This window comes from Talpa occidentalis, unplaced genomic scaffold, assembly GCF_014898055.3.
Source record: "Talpa occidentalis isolate TD23 unplaced genomic scaffold, MPIMG_talOcc4v2.1 talOcc4.8, whole genome shotgun sequence".
Lineage (NCBI taxonomy): Eukaryota > Metazoa > Chordata > Mammalia > Eulipotyphla > Talpidae > Talpa > Talpa occidentalis.
Genome location: NW_023605194.1, coordinates 94,340,107 through 94,362,505, shown reverse-complemented (window position 1 = coordinate 94,362,505; position 22,399 = coordinate 94,340,107). Strand labels below are relative to the sequence as shown.

The following is a 22,399-nucleotide window of genomic DNA, read 5'->3' as shown; positions in this document are numbered from 1 at the left end:
TGGATTTTTCTCTGTGTGTTATGTTTCAGGAAATGTGATTTGATGTAAGAACCTCTCTGAATCCCTGTAACAATATGCCAGAGAATAATAGGGTTTGGATGGATTGTGAAGGCTGAGAAGCATATTCTGTGGCGGCTGAGTGAGGGGAGATGCTGGGAATAACAAAGATGGGAGGGATCAGGGTCTTTGAGTGGGAGGTCCTCAGTGTGGGGACTGGGAAGAATATAGGTGGAAACTGCCAGAACTAGGAATAGGAGAACTAAGCTAATGAGACATGGGTGCAGAGTCTCAGGATTAGTTGCAGGGTTTAGGAAGACTCTCTGATTGACTGAACATTGGCAGCTGCGCCATTGCCTTGCCTGTCCCTGCCATTCACAGGGTCATAGACTTAAGGGATGTAGACCTGGTACTTTTTTGCTCTGGTGCAGGAGGGTGGGAATGGTCGGGAGGGAGAGAGGGGAGAAACCTAACCTCATACCACCAGCAAGAGCCATATCAGCATTCAGACAAAGTTGAAAGAAATCTTTCAGCTGGCTGGCTACCTAGCTCAAGGCTAACCACACTCTTAACACAATAATAAGTCAATCCTCACTGAATAATTAAATAGAGAGCCTTCATAAGTATTGACTTAATGTGACAGCAAGTCTATAGTGACTCGGGGTTTGCTTATGTAAACACAATCTCTTGTTCAGCTTACTTAGCAGTTCAATGAAATAGAACAGTCCTTCAATTAAAATCAAATGATGCATTCGTTTAATTCTTTTCTCCTCTTACTGGCTAATAATAGGTTTGGAACATAGGTGAAAGTATTGGGAAAAGTGGAGACCAGGGTATCTTCCCATCTGCCTGTGTTCCCAGAGGACATGTAGGAGTCTATGCCATGGTGGTCTCTGGAAGGAGCCGGCCGTGCCTCCCATCTCCGGACATGGCAGGGAGAGACCAGTGTGCTCAGGTTGGCTTCTGCCCCAGCCAGACCTTCCTGATGCCCTCCTGACGTGCTCTCTTCATGGTGGCCTGGCTCTTTGATTGCTTGTGGTCAGCTGGGAAGCCATCCTAGCCCTGTCCACGTGCTTTCCTGGGGATGCCCTCATGGCTCCCTTGGAAGAGAGAGGGGATGCTGGGTGAGCACTAGACTGGATGGAAAGGGGGCATGGAGCAAGGTGGCAGCTCATGATTCCCTGGGATAATGCCAGAGAGAAAGAAACCTCCCTGTTCCATGGCTTCCTAAAGCTGGGTAGGGGCGGGGCAGCATGGTGCATTGCAGAACCCACTGGCTCTGGGGCTAAGATGTGAAGCTAGGACTTCTGGCCTTGCTGCTGTGATATGAAGTGAGTTAATTAACCTCTGTAGGCCTTTGTTTCCTTATCTGTAAAACAGGGGTAATAGTGCCAACTTCAGAGAATTGTTGTCAGAGCAGAAAGCAGTGAGTTAATGGAGGCACTTTGTGTGACTCTGTGCAAAAGCAGGGGGTGCTTGTTAATAGATGAGAGATATTATGTCCTTTGGCCCGGAGGGAGAGAGCTCCAGCCTGCCATGCAGTGTTCCTGCTTAGCTGCGGGCCTTGGCGACCCCTGTTGTCAGTGCCGGTGGCAGTAGCACTGATGGGGTCCTACTGTGTGCTGGGCGCCATCCTGGCTATAGGGGCCTTGCTTATGGGACTCCTTGTCTAACCCTCGCCATGGCCATAGTTGGGAAGTCCTGTTGTCCCCTCCATCCTGCAGTTGAGGAAACAGGCCTGATCACACAGTAGTGACCACACAGGTTCAAAAACCCAGGGAGGGTGACATCAGAATTTGGATCTCATGCTGGACATGCTTCTGTGTGGGGAGGGCTGCTGTGGAGAGGAACGGTTCTCACAAAAGTTGGGACCTCCTGTGGAAGGATCAGCCATCTCTGCTTGAAGCAGCCTGCCCTGAGGTCTTGGTCATGACCAGAAGGGTTCCATTGCATCTCCCAATGCAGCGCAGGCTGTCTCCAGGCTCCAAGTGCCTGGTTGCTGAGCAGCGCAGCAGCGGGGAGCCAGCGCTCCCACATGGCAGGGCTCTCTCCCGGCCTCTTTGTTTTAGGACAGAGGTTTAGTTTAATTTGCTGATGCTTCTGGAACCAATAACATTTTCTGTAACCAAAGGCTAGAAAAATCATTGTTTATAATCACTCAGGATTCCTGAGGCCTCATTCAATTAAACCTACATAAATAATTATGATCTTAAAACAACTTTATTAAAATAGAGCATAAGGAACAGTGTATTCTATTAGCATCTGTTCAAATTTGCTTCTGGATTTTGTCAATTTATGCATTTGCCATTTTCCTCCCATTTATAACCAGAGAACATAAAGTATATTGTCTCCTGCTTTTTATCCCTTAATGAGATTTCATCTGAGAATCTTCATATATTGGCACAATCCATGCCCTTATCATTCTTAATGGCGATGGAGTGTTCTGTGGCTTATCCATCTGGGTTGTGCCTCTGGTTGGGCTGGGCCAAGAGTGGGGGTCAGCCTGTCTCTGTCATGAACTCCACATCTGCTGGGGCTATCCCTAAAGTGCCCCTGCAGTCTCTCTTTTTTTGCATAATTACACACCGCTCTGTGAGTTTGGGTTTTGGTCTGTGGCCTTTTCACTACTGTGCCTTACCTGCTTGCTTTGTACTTGAACAGAGACATTCTTATCAAATTAGAGAGCAGAGCTGAATAGTAGTCAAGAATTTTCCTGTTTTAAGTGACAGAAACTAAACTAGCTTAAGAAAAATGAAGAAGGAATTATTGGCTTACAGTCAAGTATAGAAAGGGCAGGAGTGTCCCAGGACTCAAATACAGATGAGTCTCTCTGTCTTCCCTTGTCTCTTGTTTCTGCTTCTCTCTGTGTGTCTCCTGATGTTTATTCTTACTGTGACCATGAGGCCAGAAAGGTAGCTCCAAGTTATCCGGGCTCAGATGCCTGGTCCATTAGGAAAGCCTCAGGGAAAGACACTGTTTGGCCTGGCTTGCGTTTCTTCCTTAGCCCTAGACCAGTCAGCCAGGAAAAGAGTTCTGTGGTTCTGTGGTTGGCGCAGCATGGTCCATGTGCCCATCTGTGGCCAGGAGGGTGGGTGCCACGTGCCCATCTGTGGCCAGGAGGGTGGGTGCCACGTTTGACAGCTTTATTAGAACTACCCGACCAGCCTTCGAGGGAATTGTGTGTAAAAAGGCAAGTCAGAAGAACAAAAACAAATACTGGACTTTACATAATGACAACTTGGCTAAGTAAAATACTTATAAAAACTAGGGGACATTTATGAGCACAGTGAAGGCTCTGAGGTTACGAGGGAGGGATGGGACAAGGGGTTATCAGGAATAGTGGTGGGGAAGAATCTTTTATAACCATCGACCATCAATGGAAATCCCTTTCTCCCAACCTGCCCCCGAGGCTGGGTTCTGGGCAGAAAGAATAAGAATCCACTATACACTAAAAAAATAAACAGGTTGGAAGAAAGCCAATTTGGTAGTGGATTTTATAAAACATGAGCTGTCCACAGCGGCCCCTGGAGTGACCTGGAGGCGTCAGAAAGCACCCATGTGGCTGAAACCCATTTTCCCTTTTCTTGGTGTCACGTAACATTGAGCCCACTTAACCAAGCCCTGCACTGCTGGAGGGGACCTCAGAAAGCCATTCCAGAAGCACTGGGTCTATTAAAGCCATTTTCTCTGCATTCCCATAAATTGTCTATGAGGCCCATCATGAGTAATTTGCACTTCTTGGGGGCCCTTTCTCCTCCATGAAATACTCAAGTGCCCTACTCATTTGCATGAGACAGTGCTGGGGGCTGCTCCTAGAACGTTGTTAGCAGTGGCTGTTCATAGCAGCAGAGCTGGAGAAAAGACCATCCTCCTTGGGCAGGTGCCTGGCCCTGCTGTGTGGGCTGTGGGGTGTGTGTGAGGCCTCTCAGGGCTGCCGTGTCATCACCATCACATGTGTCTACTTTGTGGTACTGTCCAGAAAGCTAAATGAGATGACCACCTGGCACATAGTAGGTCCTTTCCTCCTGCTCCCCTTCTACAAGCAGTGGAAGCCCGTTGACTCTGTGATGGCAGCATGAGAGGTATAGCCTGATAAATGGGCACTTTGGGGCACCAACAAGAGCTTGGATCCAGAAGCCATGTGTTGGCCTGCACTGGCATGCATTCCCCTGTGAGGACATCACGGTGGTGTTATTCCAGGCCAGGCCTCTTTGAGAAAGTCTTTTTGGGAAGAGGTTTACAGTCTGACTGGAGGGGGAGGCTCTCATCAATACAGGTATCTGTACTTTCTCTTGGCTAAGACCAAAGCGTAGAACTGAAAGCATGGTTCCAAGTATAGCCGTGTGTCTGTGTGGGGGTGGGTGTGGAGGGTGTGTGTGTGTGTGTGTGCGCGCAAACACTCATCCTTTGCCTTGTAACCCTGAACTTCTCTGGCTTTCCTGGCTTGGCCACAAAGTGGAGATACTTAAAGCTGAGTGCAGGGAGTGGGGTCTGAAGAGGCCCCACAAGCCTAACTCTGAGACCTGTGCAGAAGGCCATATCCCCTAACCTTGGTCTACTCAGAATCCCCTGGAGGGCTTGTTAAGCACAGATTGTGGGGCCTACCTGCCCCTCGAATTTCAGATCTTGGATGTCTGGAGTAGCCTGGGGAAGTTACATTTCTGGGCAGTTCCCAGTGGATGCTATTGCCTTTGGGCTGTGGAGCACACTTTGAAAACCACTAACCTCTAGGACATCCACTCCCCTCCACACACCCCAATCTGGATGATCTGTTTGTGCAGGTTGATCTAGCCTAGGCTCTTCTTTCCATCTGCCCACCAAATAGGGCTGCCAGATCTAACAGATGAAAACACAGGGCACACAGCTTAATTTGAATTCCAGATAAACACTGAAAGTGTTTTTATAAGTATGTCCCACATATTGCATGGGACATCCTTTTTCTAGAAACAATTCATTGTTTATCTGAAATGCAAATTAACGAGTCCTGTATTTAATCTGGCAACTGTCTAATCAAATTGGGGGTCAAGTGTCTCTCCCTCTCCCTTGCTGCTCTCCTGTGATTGAAATGGCTGCAGCTGCTGGTGAAACAAGCCCAGAGAGGGTTTGTGTTGATGCACTCGCTGCCCTGAGCTCATTTGCAGTCTTTTCTGAATCTCGCTGAGATGCACTTGGCTTGTGTTCATATTGGTTCTCTTGCTGGTTCTCTGTTTTTCTCTTTGTCTCTCTTTCTCTCATGCCACCTCTTGTGGGGACTCTTAAAGGCAGAAATCTGCAAAGTGAGGGGGCTGGTCAAGGAAAAGTCCAGGGAGAGCAGAGTTCGAGGGACAGGTGACCTCTCGGGGTCTGCAGGAAAAGTGGCATCTGGCTGGGAGCTGCCTCCATGTGCGTTATGAAAAGGATAACATTTGCCTTGGAGCTGGCACTTCCCTGGGTTGGGCGCCGTCCCCCTACTTTTTCACCTCATGGTTGGAGGTGAGCGTGTCTCCGGCTTGAAGGAAATGGACACCACTTGGTGTCTGATGCTGATGGAGGGAGAGCGCTGCCTGGACTTGAGTGTGAACCTGAGCCATCTACGGCGTCCTGGAAACTTGGACACGGCATCCCCTACATGGCCGTTTGTCATTCTTGCTTGCCAAGCCCCCCTTGATGCTGGGAATGGAGAAATGGAAGAACAGAAGGCGTCGGGGCTTCCCTTCACTCCACCCTTCCCCTCTGCTGTCTGCTGGTCTCAGGCCTACTTCCTCCCTCCCTGTGCTCTGAATAGAGCCATCGCCATGCTGGAGAGGAGATCTCAGCCTCGGGAGTGAAGTGGCCCTTCCCTGTCACCCCAGGTTCGGACGCGGGCTTCGTGTGTGTTTCCCAGCTCCGGGTGCCTGTGCTCCTCCTCCTCTGCCTCAGTGTGGCATGGAGAGTGACATGGAGGGAGAGGGAGAGACTGCGGAAGGGGTGGGGCAGCCATCGCTCCCTGATGCGGTTGCTTTGCCCTGTGTGGGTCCCCCCCTCCCCTCCCGCACACCCCCCCCCCCCGCTGGGTAAATGTGTATTTCCCTGTTCCTGTCACATACAGGAAATGCAATTCCCTGTCTGCACTTGCCAGTGGCTGGCACAAAAGTGGTGGGACGAGATGTCAGTGTGAGAAGGTGAGGGCTGAGCCTCTGTTCTGTACTTCATCCTCTCCTGTGGCCCCTAGGGAGAGAGACTGGCTCTGCTCACCCCATTTTATAATGGGTGACACTGAGCGCAGACACGACACATCTCTCAAAGTCAGATGGCACACGTGACGGGCCCCCTCCTCTCCCTGCAGCCCATCTGCCCTCTCACTGAGGGCCCCACTGGCCTGCTCTGCCAGGTGCTGGAATCGTTCCTCTCCATTTCCTGCTTTGCTTCTATCCGTGCTTCTCTGGATGGCCTGGTCTCTCTTGGTGGGCCATCCTGTTCTTCATGCTTTCACTCCTCCAGCCTGTGGGGCTCAGTGACATTTTGAGCAACTCTTGGCTGGTGAGTCAAGATCCTCAGGGTTCCCAGTGGTTGCAGAAGGGGAGTGAGGGCCTGTAGGGGGTGGGGTGAGGTAGGAGTGGAGCTGTCTTCAAGGCTGCCCACCCTTTGGGTGGAGCCCGGCCCTCAGGTCTGTGGAAGTCTTCCTGCTGCCCAGGAAGGCGAGCCACAGCCACCTCTCATTGAGCCTTGGCCCCTGGCCTGGGAGGCATTCTGCCTGACCCCGCGAGTGGGGATTTCCCTTTGGTTAGCACACTGACGTGTCTGCCACTCGCACCCGTAGGCTGTTAGTCATGTGGTAGGGAGCTTAGTACATATTTGAAGAAAGGGTGAATGGATGTCTACCACCTCACCCCAGCCCAAAACGGGTTTGGAGGACATGGATGAAGAAATCAGTAGAGTCTGCCAGTCAAAGACCATATGTTCCAGTTGGAGAGACCAACCAGGGCAATATTAGTGCCTCTCTGTGCAATTAAGCGAGCCATTGCCTGGAATACAGAGATAGGGAAATCCACGAGGCTGGGATGGTCCAGAAGGGGCTTCAAGCAGAAGGATTGCAGACGGGCCTTGTGGAGGTGGAAGGAGGGAGTTGGCCCTCCTTGTCATTAAAGATTTATTTATTTATGCATATAAGAACTGGGGTGTGGGCCAGAGATGCAGGGGGTGAGAGGATTCACCAGAGGCAGAGTGGGGAGCAGAACAGGCAATTCTACTGCAACACACTGCTGAGGGGAGCAGTGGGCGAGTCAGGAGAGGTCTGCCGTGCCATATGGGTCAGCTCCCTGGCTGGGGATCGAACTCAGGGCATAGCAGTAATAGTGAGATTCAACCCCTAGGCCACCATGGAGACCCCTGAGATGGTATTTGAATGCCTCTCTGGCGGGGAGAAGATGGCAACGAGTGGCTTTCCTTGTGATCTAGCATCTCTTCCCTGCCCCCACCCTGCAGGGGCTCAGTGCTGGCCTTACGCTGTGCACCTGCAGCTGTCAGCTCACATCCCCCTGACTTGTTCTAGAGGGTGACAATTGGCTAAAGCAGACAAGGAAGTCTTTGAGGGGGTTGTCGGGTTTCCTGTGGCCACAAGCTGGGTGGCTTCACACTTAGTTTCTTACAGTTTCTTACAGTTCTGAGCCCAGAGTCTGAAATCGAGGTGTGGGCAAGGCAGGCTCCTCTGAAGGTTTGAAGGGAGATTCTTCCCTGCCTTTCTTTTCACTTCCAGTGTTGTCTGCCATCCTTGTGTTCCTCTACCTCCATCTTCACATGGCCGTCTCCCTGCATGCCCACAGGGATATCTGTCAATGGTTGAGGCCCCTCCCTAAAAACCGAGACATCCTCTTTAACTCAGTTACGTCTGCAAAGAGTTTGCTTCCAAATGAGGTCACAATCACAGGTCTTCAGCCTACCTTTTCAGGTAACACATTTAGCCCCCAACAGGTGTAGACACTTTGTTTTGTTTGCCTCCAAAGCCTATTTAAAGCCTCTGTCCCCCTCAGCAACTTTTCAGGTCCCTGGAGCTCCGGTGGGGGTGGGTGGTGGGCAGAGACCACTCACACACCTCCCACACCTCCCACTTGCTCAGTTGTGGAGTGGGGCAGGCCAAGTCTGATTCTGCAGGGCTGACGGTTGGTTGGGCGCTGCTCCCCCTGTGTGGGGCTGGCGGTGAGGCTCTGGAGTGGTAGGAGGGATAAGAGGGGGCCAGAGAAAACTGCTGATTTCCTTTGTGTTGGCACTGAGGGGACCACTGAGGGCTCTTGGCCCCTGTTTTGCACAGGAATGAGGGGACCTGTCAGGCATGCACTTGTGCTTGGAGTTCTGGGCTGGTCCCTGGCTCCCTTGCTCAGGAGCTTTGTGACGCTGGGTGAATTATTTCACTTGTCTGAGGCCCAGCTTCCGCCTCTGTAAAGTGGGATAATAACAGCTGCTTGTCACATCTCACAGCGTTCGTATGAGGATCAAGTGAGGAGAGACGGATGTGAAAGCATCATTTTAAAATCATTTTTTATTGTGGTAAATTATACATAATATCAAATTTACCATTTTAACCATTTTAAATGTACAGTTCAGTGGCGTTAAGTACGATCACATTGTTGTGCAACCGTCACCGCCATCCGTCTCTGGAACGTTTTCATCTTTCCAAACACAGAATACCCATGAAAATCTATAAAGCAGGAACATTTTTTAATTCATTCACTAAATAAGGAAACCAAAGAAGTAAGGACTGAACTCATGCTGGGGGCAGAGCTGAAGTGAGGACTCTGTCCCCTAACAGCTCGGTGCTCATTGGCCTCCATCCCCCACTGCAGGCCTCATTAGGGTGGAATCCACTGGGGGCTTCTCTCCCTGAAAATCTCTTGGTTTGAACCAGAATTGCCCACATGAAGCTGCTTGCCCTGAGAGCCTTCCTCTCAGGCCTCCTGGCCTCTCAACTGCTTCTATCTCCTGCTTCCTCAGAGTTCCAGGGGAAACCCAGGCCAGTGGGGCCTGGAGTGACCTTTGGGATGGTTTTGTGAGGTAACTTGTGGTATGGACCGAGTATGTGCCGGATGTCTGGTGGGCTGAGTTCTGGCCCTTCCTTTGGTTGCCGAAGTGTTTTCACTGAGCACGTTTGTTGCGGTCCCACTGTGTGCCATCATTGGGTGGGTAAACAAGACCTTATTTCTCTGCCTGCAGTTGTGGGGCATAAATGATAGGATTTGTGAGGGTACTCACAGAAGGTGATGATGGAATTGGGGGAGGCAGCTGCCTCCAGCCTGGGCTGATGGTAACAGGACAGGAGGAAGGAGGGAGGTGAGTCCCCCAAAGGTTAGACTTGGCTGCCCCGGGCAACACATGATTGTCCCTGTCTGCAGACTGGGCCCGGGACAGATCCAGTCCGACAGCGTCTGCCTCCAACTGAGCCCAAGTAGTCCGGAAGCTGCCTTCAGTGTTGGCAGATAGGAGTGACTGGTCGTGGGTTTGGTCACCAGGAGGTGGGGTTGGGGGAGCTCGTAGAGGGACAGCCAGGGAGGTTTTGCTCTGATTTTCTGCAAAAAGAGACCAGGAATCCTGGGGGATGTCTTACCCTGGGGACTCACTGCCTCCTTTGACCCTTAGATGGATCCTGTGCGGGGTCAGGGATGATGGTCTGCATTTGGGGTGTGAAGAGTGATGTGGTGAAGGACTCAGGCGAGGTCACCCAGGAGTTTGCTGAGCAGAGAGTGAAGCCAGCTTCTCTGCCCCTCCCTGTCTCAGGCATTCCCAGCAAACCCACTTTTGGGCCTGTCTGTTCCTCTCACAGGTCCATTCAGAGCAGGCCATGCCTGCCTCCCCAGAAAGCCTCTGTTCTCAAGGAGTGACCGACCTGAGGCTCCCTGGGGCTTGGTTCCCCCACATTCCCACGTGCCTCTTCTCCCGCTTCCGGCCTCCTCCAGTCCGGGAAGCTGGGGAGCAGCCCCTGTAGCAGAGGCGGAAGGAAGGCAGCCAGACTAAACTTCTCTCGGTGGGTCTTCTCCAACACCAGGTCCCGGCTGGCGGATTTCCACGCCAATTGTCGTGCCTCCTACCAGACGCTCACCAGCTGCCCCGCTGACAATTACCAGGCATGTCTGGGCTCCTATGCTGGCATGATCGGTAAGCAGACCCCCGTGTGCCTGGGTTCTCTGGGCTGCCCCAGTCTCAGCGGGCGGGGCCGGGCCCCCTCAGGGCTGGTGGGAGCAGCCTGAGCTCGCCTCCTCAGAGCAAGTTTTATATAGAACTTCCTGGGGAACCAGAGGAGAGTCCAGCTCTATCCTAGGGGAGGAGGGTCCTGGGGACCTTTCAAGACTTTCAGAATCAGTTGAAAAGGTACCACTTAGTGCCTGGTTCTGAAATTCCAAAGATTGCACTAACCAGCCCAGCAGTAGCCCTGGACTGTCTTATTTAATTCAGACAGCAGTGCTCCCTAGAGAGGGGTTGGTGTCTGCGTTCTACAGATGGGAAAACTGAGATGTGGAGAAGTTGAGGGACTCGACAAGCTCACTGCGCTCGTGAGTGTGGGCACTGCATCCAAGCCAGCCTTAGTCTCCCTGACTCTAGAACACACATACTGCTGGTTAGTGGAGAAAGCGAGGGCTCAGGCTCCGGGAGGGCCGCTGGGCATCTCCACTGCTGTCCTGGCCTGTCCTCTCTATGCCCCGCTGTTGTGTTGTGCTAGCGATGCTGACATTGGGGTGTGAGCTGGGATGTATGCGTGATTGGGGGATGTGGAGGAGGAAGGACAAAGCCTCTTCTCTGCCGTGCCTGGGTGGGGGCCCAAAGAGCAGGCCTTACTGCTCCTTTCCCTTTCTCCCTGCCAGGGTTTGACATGACGCCCAACTACGTGGACTCCAGCCCCACCGGCATCGTGGTGTCCCCCTGGTGCAGTTGTCGTGGGAGCGGGAATATGGAGGAGGAGTGTGAGAAGTTCCTGAGGGACTTTACCGAGAACCCGTGCCTCCGTGAGTCCTGTTGTGCCCCTCCCCCCGGGCCTGGAACCCCCAACCCCCTGCTTTCCAGAGGGGCCCTGGAGTTGACTCTGGCCTCCCCCTTCTCTGTCCGTGGCTGCTGATCCATACGGGCTTCTCCAGCATGGGCGCTACCCACGGGACCTTGATATTGTGCTCTTGAAGATTCACACCTGAGCTCTTAGCTGGCTAGCCTCAGTTTACCACTGGAGTTCTTGAGCCTATGTCAAGTCAAGGATGAGTTTCTGGTCTGAGCTCAAGCCTTCAGAGACAGTCCTGAGGTGAGGGGTCTATTTCTTCTTGAATCAGGGACTTTTGATTCAAGTCGTAAACTCTTAATCCAAAAGCTAGCAAGAGAGGGATTAGGACAAGCTCTGTTTACCTTGATTTTCCTGGTCTGACACCCTGGGCCACGCCCACGTGACGGTCTTTTCCTTTTTTCCTTTTCTCCTTTCTTCCTTCTGTCCATCTGTCCGGTCTCTCCTTTTTTGTGGTGCTGGGATTCAGAGATGCAAGTTGCAGTATCTGCCATTGAGGAGCTTGCAGTCTGATGGGGCTGCCTCATCTAGGGTCACCTGAGACCACAGTATGGGGTGAACAGTGCAGTGGTGGAGGTCTGCACAGGGATCACCAGAAGCCCAAGGTGGGGGTGCCTGTCAGCCTACAGGAGGAGGCCCTAGAGACTTCTTGGATGCTGGTCCTGAGCACTTCAGCTGTAGAGGCAGAGAGGATAGGACTGTCCACCTGGGCAGAGTTGGATTGGGGGAACTCCGGATTGCTTAGCCTTCTGCAGAGCACAAGAGTGCTGGAGTTACCTGGACAGGTGGAGAGTCCTTCTCAGGAAGGCCCTGCAAACTGGAAGCTGTTTGGATCTGCTGGTCCTGCAGGCTATGGGGGTGGCTGTGTGGGTCACTGAAGGAGTGTCAGCAGGTGGAGCTGTGGGCAGCTCTTGGCTCTGGTGGGAAGCAGGTGTGGATAGGCATGTGGTTCTGACAGGTGGCCCAACACAGAGCCCACTTGGAGGGTACAGTAACTGCTCATGGGACTGTGCCTGCCATGACCCAGGCCAGTGGTGGGAGGGTGGAGAGGAGAGATGGAGAGAGAGAGCTTAAGGACATACTCCAAGTTGAGGGCAAGTGGTGGTTAGGGAGGTGTGCGGGGTTTGTGGGACCTGGTTTGGTAGAAATGGCACCTTCGAGACTGGAGACCAGGGGAGGTCAGTGTTGTAGTTAGAGGGAGTGGTACCTGGTCTAGGTGTGCAGATGTGATGGATGGAGTCTGGCACATTGGCGGGGAGGTGCCGTAGGTGCTTGGTTATAAGGTTATGTCTTGGGAACAGAGTTTTGTCTGAAAGTCTCATTAGTTAGCCCTCAGCGAACCATTGCTAGCTGATGGTGTGGGAGATGCCCCCTCCCCCCAGGGAAGGGGTGTGTTGTGTGGTGTGAAGAGGGAGGAGTACTGAGCCTGGCACCCTTGGAGGCCAGCGGCAGAGATCTGGAAACATCCCAAATGGCGGTGGAGCCAGAAGAACCTGTGCCTGGGGAAGCTTCTGGAGTGCTTTGTGGCACAGAATGAAGGTGTCCCTGACCTGTGCATGACCTGCTCCTCTCTTTCAGGTTCCCCAACTTCTTTTCTTTCTTTTTCTATGTTCATTCTTTCCATTCTGGTTTTCTGCCTTTTTTCAGCTCCCCCCTTGCTATACTCTAGATGTCACACCTCACAGGTATCTGAAAGGGAGCTTCAGCAAAGTTAAGTTTGCTGTGCCCGCAGTTTTTGGGCTGCCTCAGGGAGGTGGTGGTTGGTTTGGTGAGGGGCAGAAGTGATGGCTCCTGATTTCTGTGTCTACCTGCTCTCTCCCCACAGGGAACGCCATCCAGGCCTTTGGCAATGGCACGGATGTAAACCTGTCCCCTAAAAACCCCTCCTTCCAGGCCACACAGGCCCCTCGGGTAGAGAAAACGCCTTCTTTGCCAGATGACCTCAGTGACAGCACCAGCCTGGGGACTAGTGTCATCACCACCTGCACATCCATCCAGGTGAGGGGTCACGGTTCTGCCACTGGGGACAAGGAGTCAGGGGTAGGCAGGGGCCTGGAGAAGCACTGTGATGCCAGGGGCAGGTGTGGAAAATGAGCAGGGGGCCAGGAAGGGAGCCTCAGGTCCCTCCCTCGGGAGGGGCTCCCCAGTGGTGGGGGCATGTTTCCTTTGTATTCATTCACCAGGCAGCTGCCCTGCACGTATGAAACACCTGTTCTACACGGAATTGTGCTAGGAACCACGGGGACCCCGAGAAACATAATGTCACCGCTGGTTAGCCATCTGCCAGCGAGTGTGTCGGCGCATGTCCACCAGCGCATGTAATTCTCACACAGTGAGGTGTTGGCCTCTGGTTTCATACACAGGAAACTGACACAGAGGGGTTCTGCGACATGCCCCTGTCACTGCCACCACTGGGCAGTGGTGGGGTCAGGTTCCAAACTTTCATGTGACTCCGGTCCCATGATATTCACTTGTCTGTCCCTCCATCCATCTGTCCGTCTGTCTAGCACGCACGTGCATGCATTACGTAAGCAGTGTGTACAGACAGATTGCTCAGTTTCATGCCGAGGTGATGGGCAGCTCAGCCAGTCAGGGCTTGTCACCTGTCAGGTGACCATGCTCTGGTGTGTCCACGTGTCCCTCGGAGCCCTTGGGGCTGCTCACTGGGGATGTGCTGACTCAGCAGTGGCTGCTGCCCTTTCTGAAGACTCCCATGGGGAGTCACTGTGGATGTGGAAAGTCCCGTAGTGTGGACACTGCAGCCCCTGTTTTCCCTCAGCAGTTTGCAAAACCATTGCCCGCCTTTCTGCCCCAGCCTGGTTCTCTGCTGACTCTAGTCTGGGGACCCACCTTAGACTTGGCTTGAATCCAGGGGAGTTCGTGCACCTTCTGTAGGAAGTATCTGTGTGGAGGTGTCTGGTGCTCTGTGGAAAACTACACACGTCAGGAATGATAATTCCCAGGGGCTGCAGAGGCCATCTGGCAGGGGTCTCTTCTGGCCTGGCTCCAGTTGTTACAGGGCAGGGAGGGGGCACCCCAGGCCCTGCAAATCTGCCTGCTCTAAATAGGTTTCTGCCATCTACTGCATCAACACAAAACATCTGAGACTTTAATGGGAAGGAACTTTCATACAATTAGTAAACAATACAGGGAAGGCAAAGAGTCTAGTTTCTAAATCAAGCACCCAAAGTTACCCGTCCCCTCGTGGGTAAAAGTCCACCCAAGCAGGATTGGCCCAGAACAAGGCCCCAAAGCCTGCCACAAGTCTAAAGCATCTCCCAATGGGGATCCACAGAAAAGGATCAGAAACAACCAGAAAAGTCTGGAGGGAAAAAAGCAAAATCAAAATCAAGACAAAAACCACCATTGTCACCTCCCCACGGGTCTCACCCACATCTGTGTCACCCAGTCCATGACCAAAAGGCAAGTGTAGTTTCTTCTCGTGCCTCTCTGCTCCATGTGCCTCCTCCAGGTCTCCTTTTGGCTCCATCCTGCTTCCTTCCTTCCTCAGTCTCCTCTGCAGCCTCTTCTCTCCCTCTGTGTCTGTACCCCTTCCCCACTCAGGTTCTTAGTCCCACCTGCAGAGCGTGATCTCTCATGCTTCTGATGACACCTCACCGTGTGGGGCAGCCCCTCTCACAGAGCCCCAGGATTTGCTGTTGGAAGCCGGCCTTCTGTCACCCTTGGGCCTGAATCTTCTGGGACCCTGTAGACCCACTCACCCTGATCTTGTTTCCAGGTGTGGGGGGCTCAGATGAAGGGTGGGGGCAGGGCTGGAGCAGCCCACCTCTGTTCCCCCAGACCTCTGTTCCATTGGAATCCAAGAAATTTGGGGAGATGGTCTTAAGGGTGACCTGATGGTCTTAGAGGACAGCCTGTGCCCTGGGAGTTTGGGAAGTGCAGCCTTTCCCCTTCCTGTTCACTTAATGGTGTGGTGTGACTTGTGGGCTGTTTATTTCTCTCATTAAGGTGTGAGCAGGCCGCCCATTCCTCGGGGAGTTAATTGGGGAGGGAAGAAGCAATGAGTTTGAGCCACAGGTGGTTTGGCATGGGATAGTGGAACTTGTTTCTCTCTGCACCTCCCCAACAGGCCACTTGCGGAAAAGGTCAGGGGATGGGCAATGCCCCCATTGTTCTGTGTGCCAGGAGTGGGTGAGGGGTCTTGGGTTTGCAGATGGGGAAGGTTGCTGCAGCCTTCACTGTGTTTTCTGGAAGTCAGGGGGAGGCGCTTTCAGGGCTTGGCTATCTGAGCTCTTAGGGTAAGAGCTGGGTGGCCTTGGCCTAACCCTGGGTTTCACCCCACCCTGGCTTTTCCTGCCTTCCTCATATCTAAGCTCTGCTCAGCTTCTTGCTTCTGGAGTTCAGAAGCCCCGATCTTTGTGCAGAGCTTATAATCATCACAGTGGGTCAGCAAGTGCATCTGTCTGTCCTTGTTTTATAGATGACACTGAGGCCCCAGTTTGAAGGGACTTGACCCAGGCCATTGGCTGAACTGAGATTCCAGCCCAGGTCTCTGGCCTTTCCGGCCCTTCCTTCCCTAGACCCAGCACTGCCTTGTAGGCATGGACACCAAGAACTAGGGCCCTCTGGTCTAAACAGGAGAGGCTGGGCTGACTCTGTGAGAATAAAAATCTTGTAAACTAGACGTTGCTGCACTTGAAGGCCATTGCTTTAGGATGACCTGGAGGATCCAGGCCCCTGAACATTTGGCCAAATGCAACGTGTGGTCTTGTTACAGGGCAGGGAGAGGGGCAGCCCAAACCCCGCAAACCTGCCTATTCTAAATGGGTTCTGCCATCCGCCGCATCAACACAAAACATATGAGACTTTAATGGGAAGGAACTTTAGTACAATTAGGAAACAATACAGGGAAGGCAAAGAATCTAGTTTCTAAATCAAGCACCCAAAGTTACCCGTCCCCTCGTGGGTAAAAGTCCACCCAAGCAGGATTGGCCCAGAACGAGGCCCCAAAGCCTGCCACAAGTCTAAAGCATCTTCCAGTGGGGACCCACAGAAAAGGGTCAGAAACAATCAGACAAGCCTGGAAGGAAAAGAGCAAAATCAACATCAAGATAAAAGCTGCCATTGTCACCTCCCCACGGGTCTCACCCACATCTGTGTCACCCCGTCCACGACCAAAAGGCAAGTGTAGTTTCTTCACTTGTCTCTCCACTCCATGTGCCTCCTCCAGGTCTCCTTCTGGCTCCATTCTGCTTCCTTCCTTCTCAGTCTCCTCTGCAGCTTCTCTCCCTGTCAGCTCCACCCTCCTTTTTGGGTGGGGCAGGGAACCTGGAACCTCCCCCTTTCCTGGGGCCCACCCTGTTACAGTCTGGGGGCCCTGGGTCTGGAGCCTGCGAGCTGCACCAGTTGCTGCTGCAGAATGGATGCTGTGGATCCAGTGGGCGTCACCATGGGGCACGGGAGGTCCCGTCCCTGATCGTTACAGACGCCAGCCCTTTTCTCCTACCAGAGGTCCTGGTGACCCTCAGACCACACACTGGGCTGGATGCCCTGGGGCCTGGGCAGAGAGCTTCCCGTTATAACTTGAGTCAGTTGAGAGAGTGGCGGCTCCTCCTCCGATGCTTATTTTCCTGCATTGTTTCTTTCCTTGGCCTCTAGTCTCTCCCCTCTTCCTCTTAGCCCCTGCTCTCCCCACTCCTCCCACCTCCCTGCTGCTCTCCCCTCCTTTTCAGCTCTCTCCCCTGCTCTGCTTTCTCCCCACTGAGCTCTCCCCACCTCTGTCCTGCTCTCCCCCTCTGCTCTCCCGCGCTTCCCTGTATTTTTCCGTAGGAGCTTACTTTTCCTTTTCCCTCTACTTTTTTTTCCCCTCTTGCCTCCTCACCTCATTTTTCCTTTCTTGACACCCTGCCTCTTGCTCCGCTCTCCCTCTCATAGGAGCCTGTCCATCCTGCTCACTGAGGAGCGGGATCCAGCCGCAGGCCAGCTGCTCCAGTGTCACATCCGCAGACCTCGGCCTGCTTGCTGTGCTGGCTGCTTCGCTGGCTGCTCTCTGCCTGGGTTGAGGCAGAGAGAGGTGTCACCTTCGAGATCTGGCTGTGTCCAGGTCTGTGTTGAGGACCCCAAGAGCTGGTTTCCTGTTCCAGGAGGCCCTAGAGGTCATCTGGTTTAATTTTCTCAGATTTATTGATAAGGAACACACTATTTTTAAAAGCAATTTTGTGCATAACTTCAACAGGTAAAATAGAGCTGCTTTGATTGAAGTTATCAAGGGGTGAGGATCTTGAGCTCATGCCGACTGCAGGTGATTCTATGGAGCCTCCATATTCAGGGGAGGGGGCAGGAGGAAGACATAGACCCCCTGGGGTGTGGTGACACATCTGCTCTACCTGGAGCAGTTAGAGTAGGAAAGGACAGAAGGCACAATGATGCTGGGCTGTTTGACACAGACTGTGGCAGGACCCTGACAGGCAGGGGGCCCAGTGGGAGCTGCTCAGGAGGTGGGGCAGTGAGGCTGGCCTGGGGGAAGGACCTCGACTCCATCCTGTAGTGGCCTCCCACAGCCCTGACTGGAGCTGCACAAGGTCCTGGGTAAAGAATGCAGTCTGGAAGGTCCTTTCTTTGGGAACGCATGTTGCTGGCTTGATGGGGCTGGATCTGGGTACCTGCAGTCTCAGGCCCATGGGCTTACACAGGATCCTCCTGGGTTCCCTCTCCTAGGACCTGGGGTCCCTGGTTCCCTTCCCACTTCGCTCATGGCTGGTCACTTCTCCACCATCGACGTGACTCTGCTCTTGGCTGGGGCTTCTGAGTGACAGCTGGGATCTTGTTTAGCTGACCAGATGCCCTGGGTGGGCGATGGCTTGTGATGGCCAAGGGATTATGGATACTTGTGGCCAAGACTGGTGATTGAGGCATCATTTCTTGGGCTTTCCAGTTGCTTCTGGTGGCCAGAGCTTCCCCACAAGTGCTTTTGGAACCAAGCCAGTTGAAGCCAGAGAGGAACCCAGCTGGTTCCCATGGATCTTTGTTATGGTGAATGTTGGCATAGGACTGCTCTTAGCGCTCACCCTCTGGCCCTGCATCCAGGGCCCTGTGGCAGCAGCAGAGAACCCTGAATTGTCCCCAGCCAGCCTTCCTTTCTCCTTCCTCACCTGGGCTCGAGTCCCCAGGTGCCACACATCACATTAGGGCAGAATGGTCAACACCTGGTACCACTGGCAGCTTTCCCCCTCGCACGCACTTGTGACAGACATCACTAATCAGTCACAGCTCTCCTCCCAGGAGCCCAGAGGAGGGCTCGGGATCTTATTGGAACTATTTCTGATATGTGGTCTCCATTTGGCCACCGGTTTGTTCATTTACGCCTCTATTCAGACATTGCTGAGCTGCTGTTATGCACTGGCCACTGCTCAGTAGAAGAAGAAGACATAGTCTCGTCTAGTCAACAGGAGCCCTGGGTGTGGTAGACACACACGCAGGTGGTTTGCTGCCGTGTTATGCTGTGAGAGAACAGAGTCAGAACTCTGCTGGAGCTCAGAGGAGGCAGGACCTAGTGGCTGAGGGTGTCGTGGGGCAGGCTATCCTCGGGCTGTGTGGGGTTGAGCTAGTGCTCTTCGCTGCACCCAGCACTGAATTATGACGGCGCTGGAAGAGATGCCCAGTCCGAGGAATGGACAAAGCTCACCCACAGCCCCAGCCCCAGTGACACATCCTTATTGGCACCTTCTCTTCCACAGGAGCAGGGCCTGACAGTCAATAACTCCAAAGAGTTCAGCATGTGCTTCACAGAGGTGAGTGGGGCCTGCATGCAGGAGACCAGACCAGGAGAGGCTGTTTCCCACCGACCTCAGACTCAGAGCCCCCAGGCTCATTGCAGGACCCTGCCTGGACTGGGGTGGGCACTTACTGTGCTGCGAAGGGGGGTGGGCTCAGAGGTGCGGCCAGGGCCCTTGGTTGTCCTCTTGGTGAGCAGAGGGCCCCCACGCCTCCCTGATTAAGACAAATGTCCCCGGAGCCCTGCTCTGCTGGTTCTGTGATGTTGAAGGAGCTGCCGCACAGGAGGAGACCTGTGCTGACACAGATATGGGATAGCATAACCCGGGAGAGGAGAGGTGGCATAAGGATCTGCAGAAGCAGAGCGAGCTCAGCAGACGTGTGCAGGGGAGGGGGCTTGGTGAAGAGGAGGGACTCGAGCTCATTGAGGAGCAGTCAGTAGAGCTTCTGTCCCGTCTTCTCAGGAAGCAGGTCCTTGTGGACCCAGAAGCATCTCCTTGAGCTCTTTGCATCTAACAAACCTACTAGGAAGCAGTTTGCCTCTGCCTCACTCAGGTCTGCCTGCTCCCTTGTCTGGTCCTTGGCCTGGTGCCTTCTTGAGGGACACAGACCCTCTTCTTTGCTTGACATTGTCAGCCTGAGGCGAGCAGCCTGCGTCCCGGGCACCGCCACCCTGCTTCCTGAGCCCCAGCTCCCCAGAAGCCTGGCTTCGCCCTCCCCCTTTCGTAAACTTAAGGAGAGTCCCCCTGGGTGGGCCATGAGGACAGGGGCTCGAGGGGCCTCTTCCCTTGCCTTTTACTTAGCTGGACGGCAGCCGCACTGACACCTGCGTTTCTCTCTTGTCCTTCTGGCTTCTTTCTCCCCTTCTGCTGTGATTGCAGCTCACGACAAATATCATCCCAGGGAGTAACAAGGTGATCAAACCTAACTCAGGCACCTGCAGAGCCAGACCGTTGGCCGCCTTGACCACGGCCTCCCTCCTGATGCTGAAGCTCGCCTTGTAGGCGCTGGAGCCGCGTCGGGAGATTTTGGAGAGCTTCGCAGACGAGAGACCCGCCTGACAAAATGGAAACACACAGACACACACACACCTTGCAAAAAAATTTTTTTCCCACCTTGTCTCTGAACCTGTCTCCTCCCAGGTTTCTTCTCTGGAGAAGTTTTTCTAAACCAAACAGACAAGCAGGCGGGCCGCCCGAGAGCCCAGGGGTCCCCGGCCAGGGCAGCCCAGCGCCGAGGCGGCCTGAGGATCTAGAAAGGCCCTTCCCTGGCTCCTGGTGTTTGCCTCTGTGGACCTTGTTGGCGGAAGAGACCGAGCTGAGACCCCTGCAGCCCACGGGCCTTCCTGTTGTGCCTGATGCGGGCGGGGGCAGGCTGCGGCCGCTGTTCTTCTCCAGCCCCCACCCAGCGACCCGCAGGGGCCAGCAGATGACCTCAGGCCACAGGACAGCAAGGCTGGCCGTGGGGACGGGGTGGGGAGGGCCCAGCTGGGCGCCTCAGAACCTCCTCGGGCCTTCAAGAATGAAGGTCATCTGGTCCTCCCTCTGGGCTGGGCTGGCCTGTGTCTGACTGGGGGAGTATGGTGCTGACCCCCTGACTGCAGCACGGGGGTCTGGGAGCCCAGCCCACCTGGGAGACCCCCTTGGGGAGAGGGAGCAAGACTTGGGCACTAGCTCTAAGCCGTCGCTTCCTCCTTGGTAGCAAGAATTTTGAAATCAAAGAGAAATGATGCTTTGTTGGCTTTTTTTTTTTTTTTTTTTTTGGTTTCTCGTGGGTCCATTGGGTGGGTCTCCTTTGGGGGAAGGGGCTGCTGAGGGGCAGAAAGGACCTGCATCCCCTCTGGTCTCTGAAATCTCTCCTGCCCCTCTTCTACCTGCTGTGTCCTCATTCCGAGACATACACCAACTGTATGTACATAACAAGGCTCCTTCCTCAACATATATGTATATACACATCCATATACATATATCGTGTGATTCCCCTTTCTTTCCTTTTTTTAAGAATCAAGATTATGGAAATAATGCCCCAACAGATGAGCGAAAATGTATTATTGTAAAGTTTATTTTTTTTAATAACGTTGTCTATGATGGGAGAATAGAAGACCGGCCCCGTGTCCTTGCCCTGGTCGGGCTGGCTGGGCTGGGGGAGGGAGTCCGATCCGTGCTCACGCTTAGCAAGACTCTAATAAACCTACTAGGAAGCAGTTTGCCTCTGCCTCACTCGGGTCTGCCTGCTCCTGTTTGGGTCTTGGCTCGGTGCCTCCTGCTGGCAGCCTCTTGGTGGCTCCTGGGGACCTTGGGGAGGGGTGTGTGTGTACCTGTGTGCACACGTTTCTTCTATGTGTCCTCGGTGTGGGTGGTGGTTTCACAGCAGGTGGGGGTGAGCCCTGGGGTGCAGGACTGGATGGCACGTCTCAGCGGTGTCTTGTTTGAAGGCTGCCTGGGTGGACCTGTCAGGTGACTGTAGTGTAGGGTAGCTCTTCCGTCGGGGACTCCTGGAATACTTCATTATGCCATGTGAAGGCAGGGACCTGGCTCATGGGTCTCAGTGGAGAAGGAAGGCAGTTATGGGTATTCTAGGGTCAGGGTCCAAAAGAGCAAAGATGTTTTTGTCTCCTTCCTTCCTTCTATTTTTCTCCATTTGCCACTTAGACTTCACCTGCACCTGCCCTGATTTCCCCAGAGAGGACGATGATGTGTTCCCCTAGGCTGTACCTGATCACAGCTTGTCTCCTTCAGGAGAGGAGATGCCATCTCCAGTCTCCCAGTCTTGGCCCCCTTCTACTCTGCCCTCCCTACCAATGACTCTATTTTCTAGTTGCACATACACTAGGAACATGGGGCCTTGGTGGTGACCAAAGGGTGGGGGTACTATGTTTTGGCCCCTGCGTGGAGGGACAGTGAGCCAGCCAGCTCTCCTCCCCAGCCACCATCGGCCTTACTGTGGTAAAGGTGGTGGTAGAATCCACTTGGGGATCCATGTTCTTTGTAAACAGCAAATATGGGTTAACTTAAGGGACTTTTAGGGAACATGACTCGGGAAGCCTAGTGTTGGAGGGTGGGGTGCTAGGCAGGAACCAAGGACATCTGGAGGGACAGAGGCAGGATCTCCGGGATCAGCCTGCTGCCATCTCTGTGATGAATAACCCATTGTTCCAATGGCTCAACTGGGAATTTCTGCCTGTCTTCTATTCTTTTGGGGGAGAAGAGGATGGTTTGCTTCTGGCATCCCTAATAGGAGTTAAACCCTTAGATTGCATAACGGGAGACATCAATTTTTGCCAAAGAAAATGTAGGTAGCACTGTGAAGGCGGAATGGATGCTGGCAGCTTCACTCTGCTTTAAACATCTCCCCATTCAGGTACCACATGGTTCAGATTCCATGATTAGATACTCCTCCTTTTGGTTGAGATGATTCCTGTTCTCTGTCATCCTCTCAAAATATGTCAATAAAATTGGGAAGAATAAACTGTTACTATCCTTATGTTAATTAGTTTAATGGTTTGAATGAATCTTAGTAACGTTAAGATATTTGGATTTGACATTGGGATTGGGTTTGGGAGGCAGATAAGGGTAGAGAAACAAGATTCGGGAGATTAGTAGGGGCTGTCAGAGATATATCTAAAATTATTTTTGAGTTCTGTTTCAAGTTCTGTAGGTGAGAGTCAGCCACATG

General features: G+C 53.2%; 1 protein-coding gene across 3 annotated transcripts in view; it reads left to right on the top strand.

Annotated features, from left to right (window-relative positions):
• The window catches only part of GFRA2 (GDNF family receptor alpha 2), an 80,889-nt gene extending 58,702 nt beyond the window's left edge, over nt 1-22,187 (top strand). For all 3 annotated transcript variants that reach the window (XM_054690270.1, XM_054690271.1, XM_037497742.2), the window contains exons 6-10: nt 9,992-10,101; nt 10,806-10,946; nt 12,816-12,988; nt 18,688-18,741; nt 19,606-22,187. In XM_054690270.1, the coding sequence (XP_054546245.1) occupies nt 9,992-10,101; nt 10,806-10,946; nt 12,816-12,988; nt 18,688-18,741; nt 19,606-19,728 (601 nt within the window). In that variant the 3' untranslated portion in view covers nt 19,729-22,187. The remainder of the gene's footprint in view (nt 1-9,991; nt 10,102-10,805; nt 10,947-12,815; nt 12,989-18,687; nt 18,742-19,605) is intronic.
• The last annotated feature ends 212 nt before the right edge of the window (nt 22,188-22,399 follow it).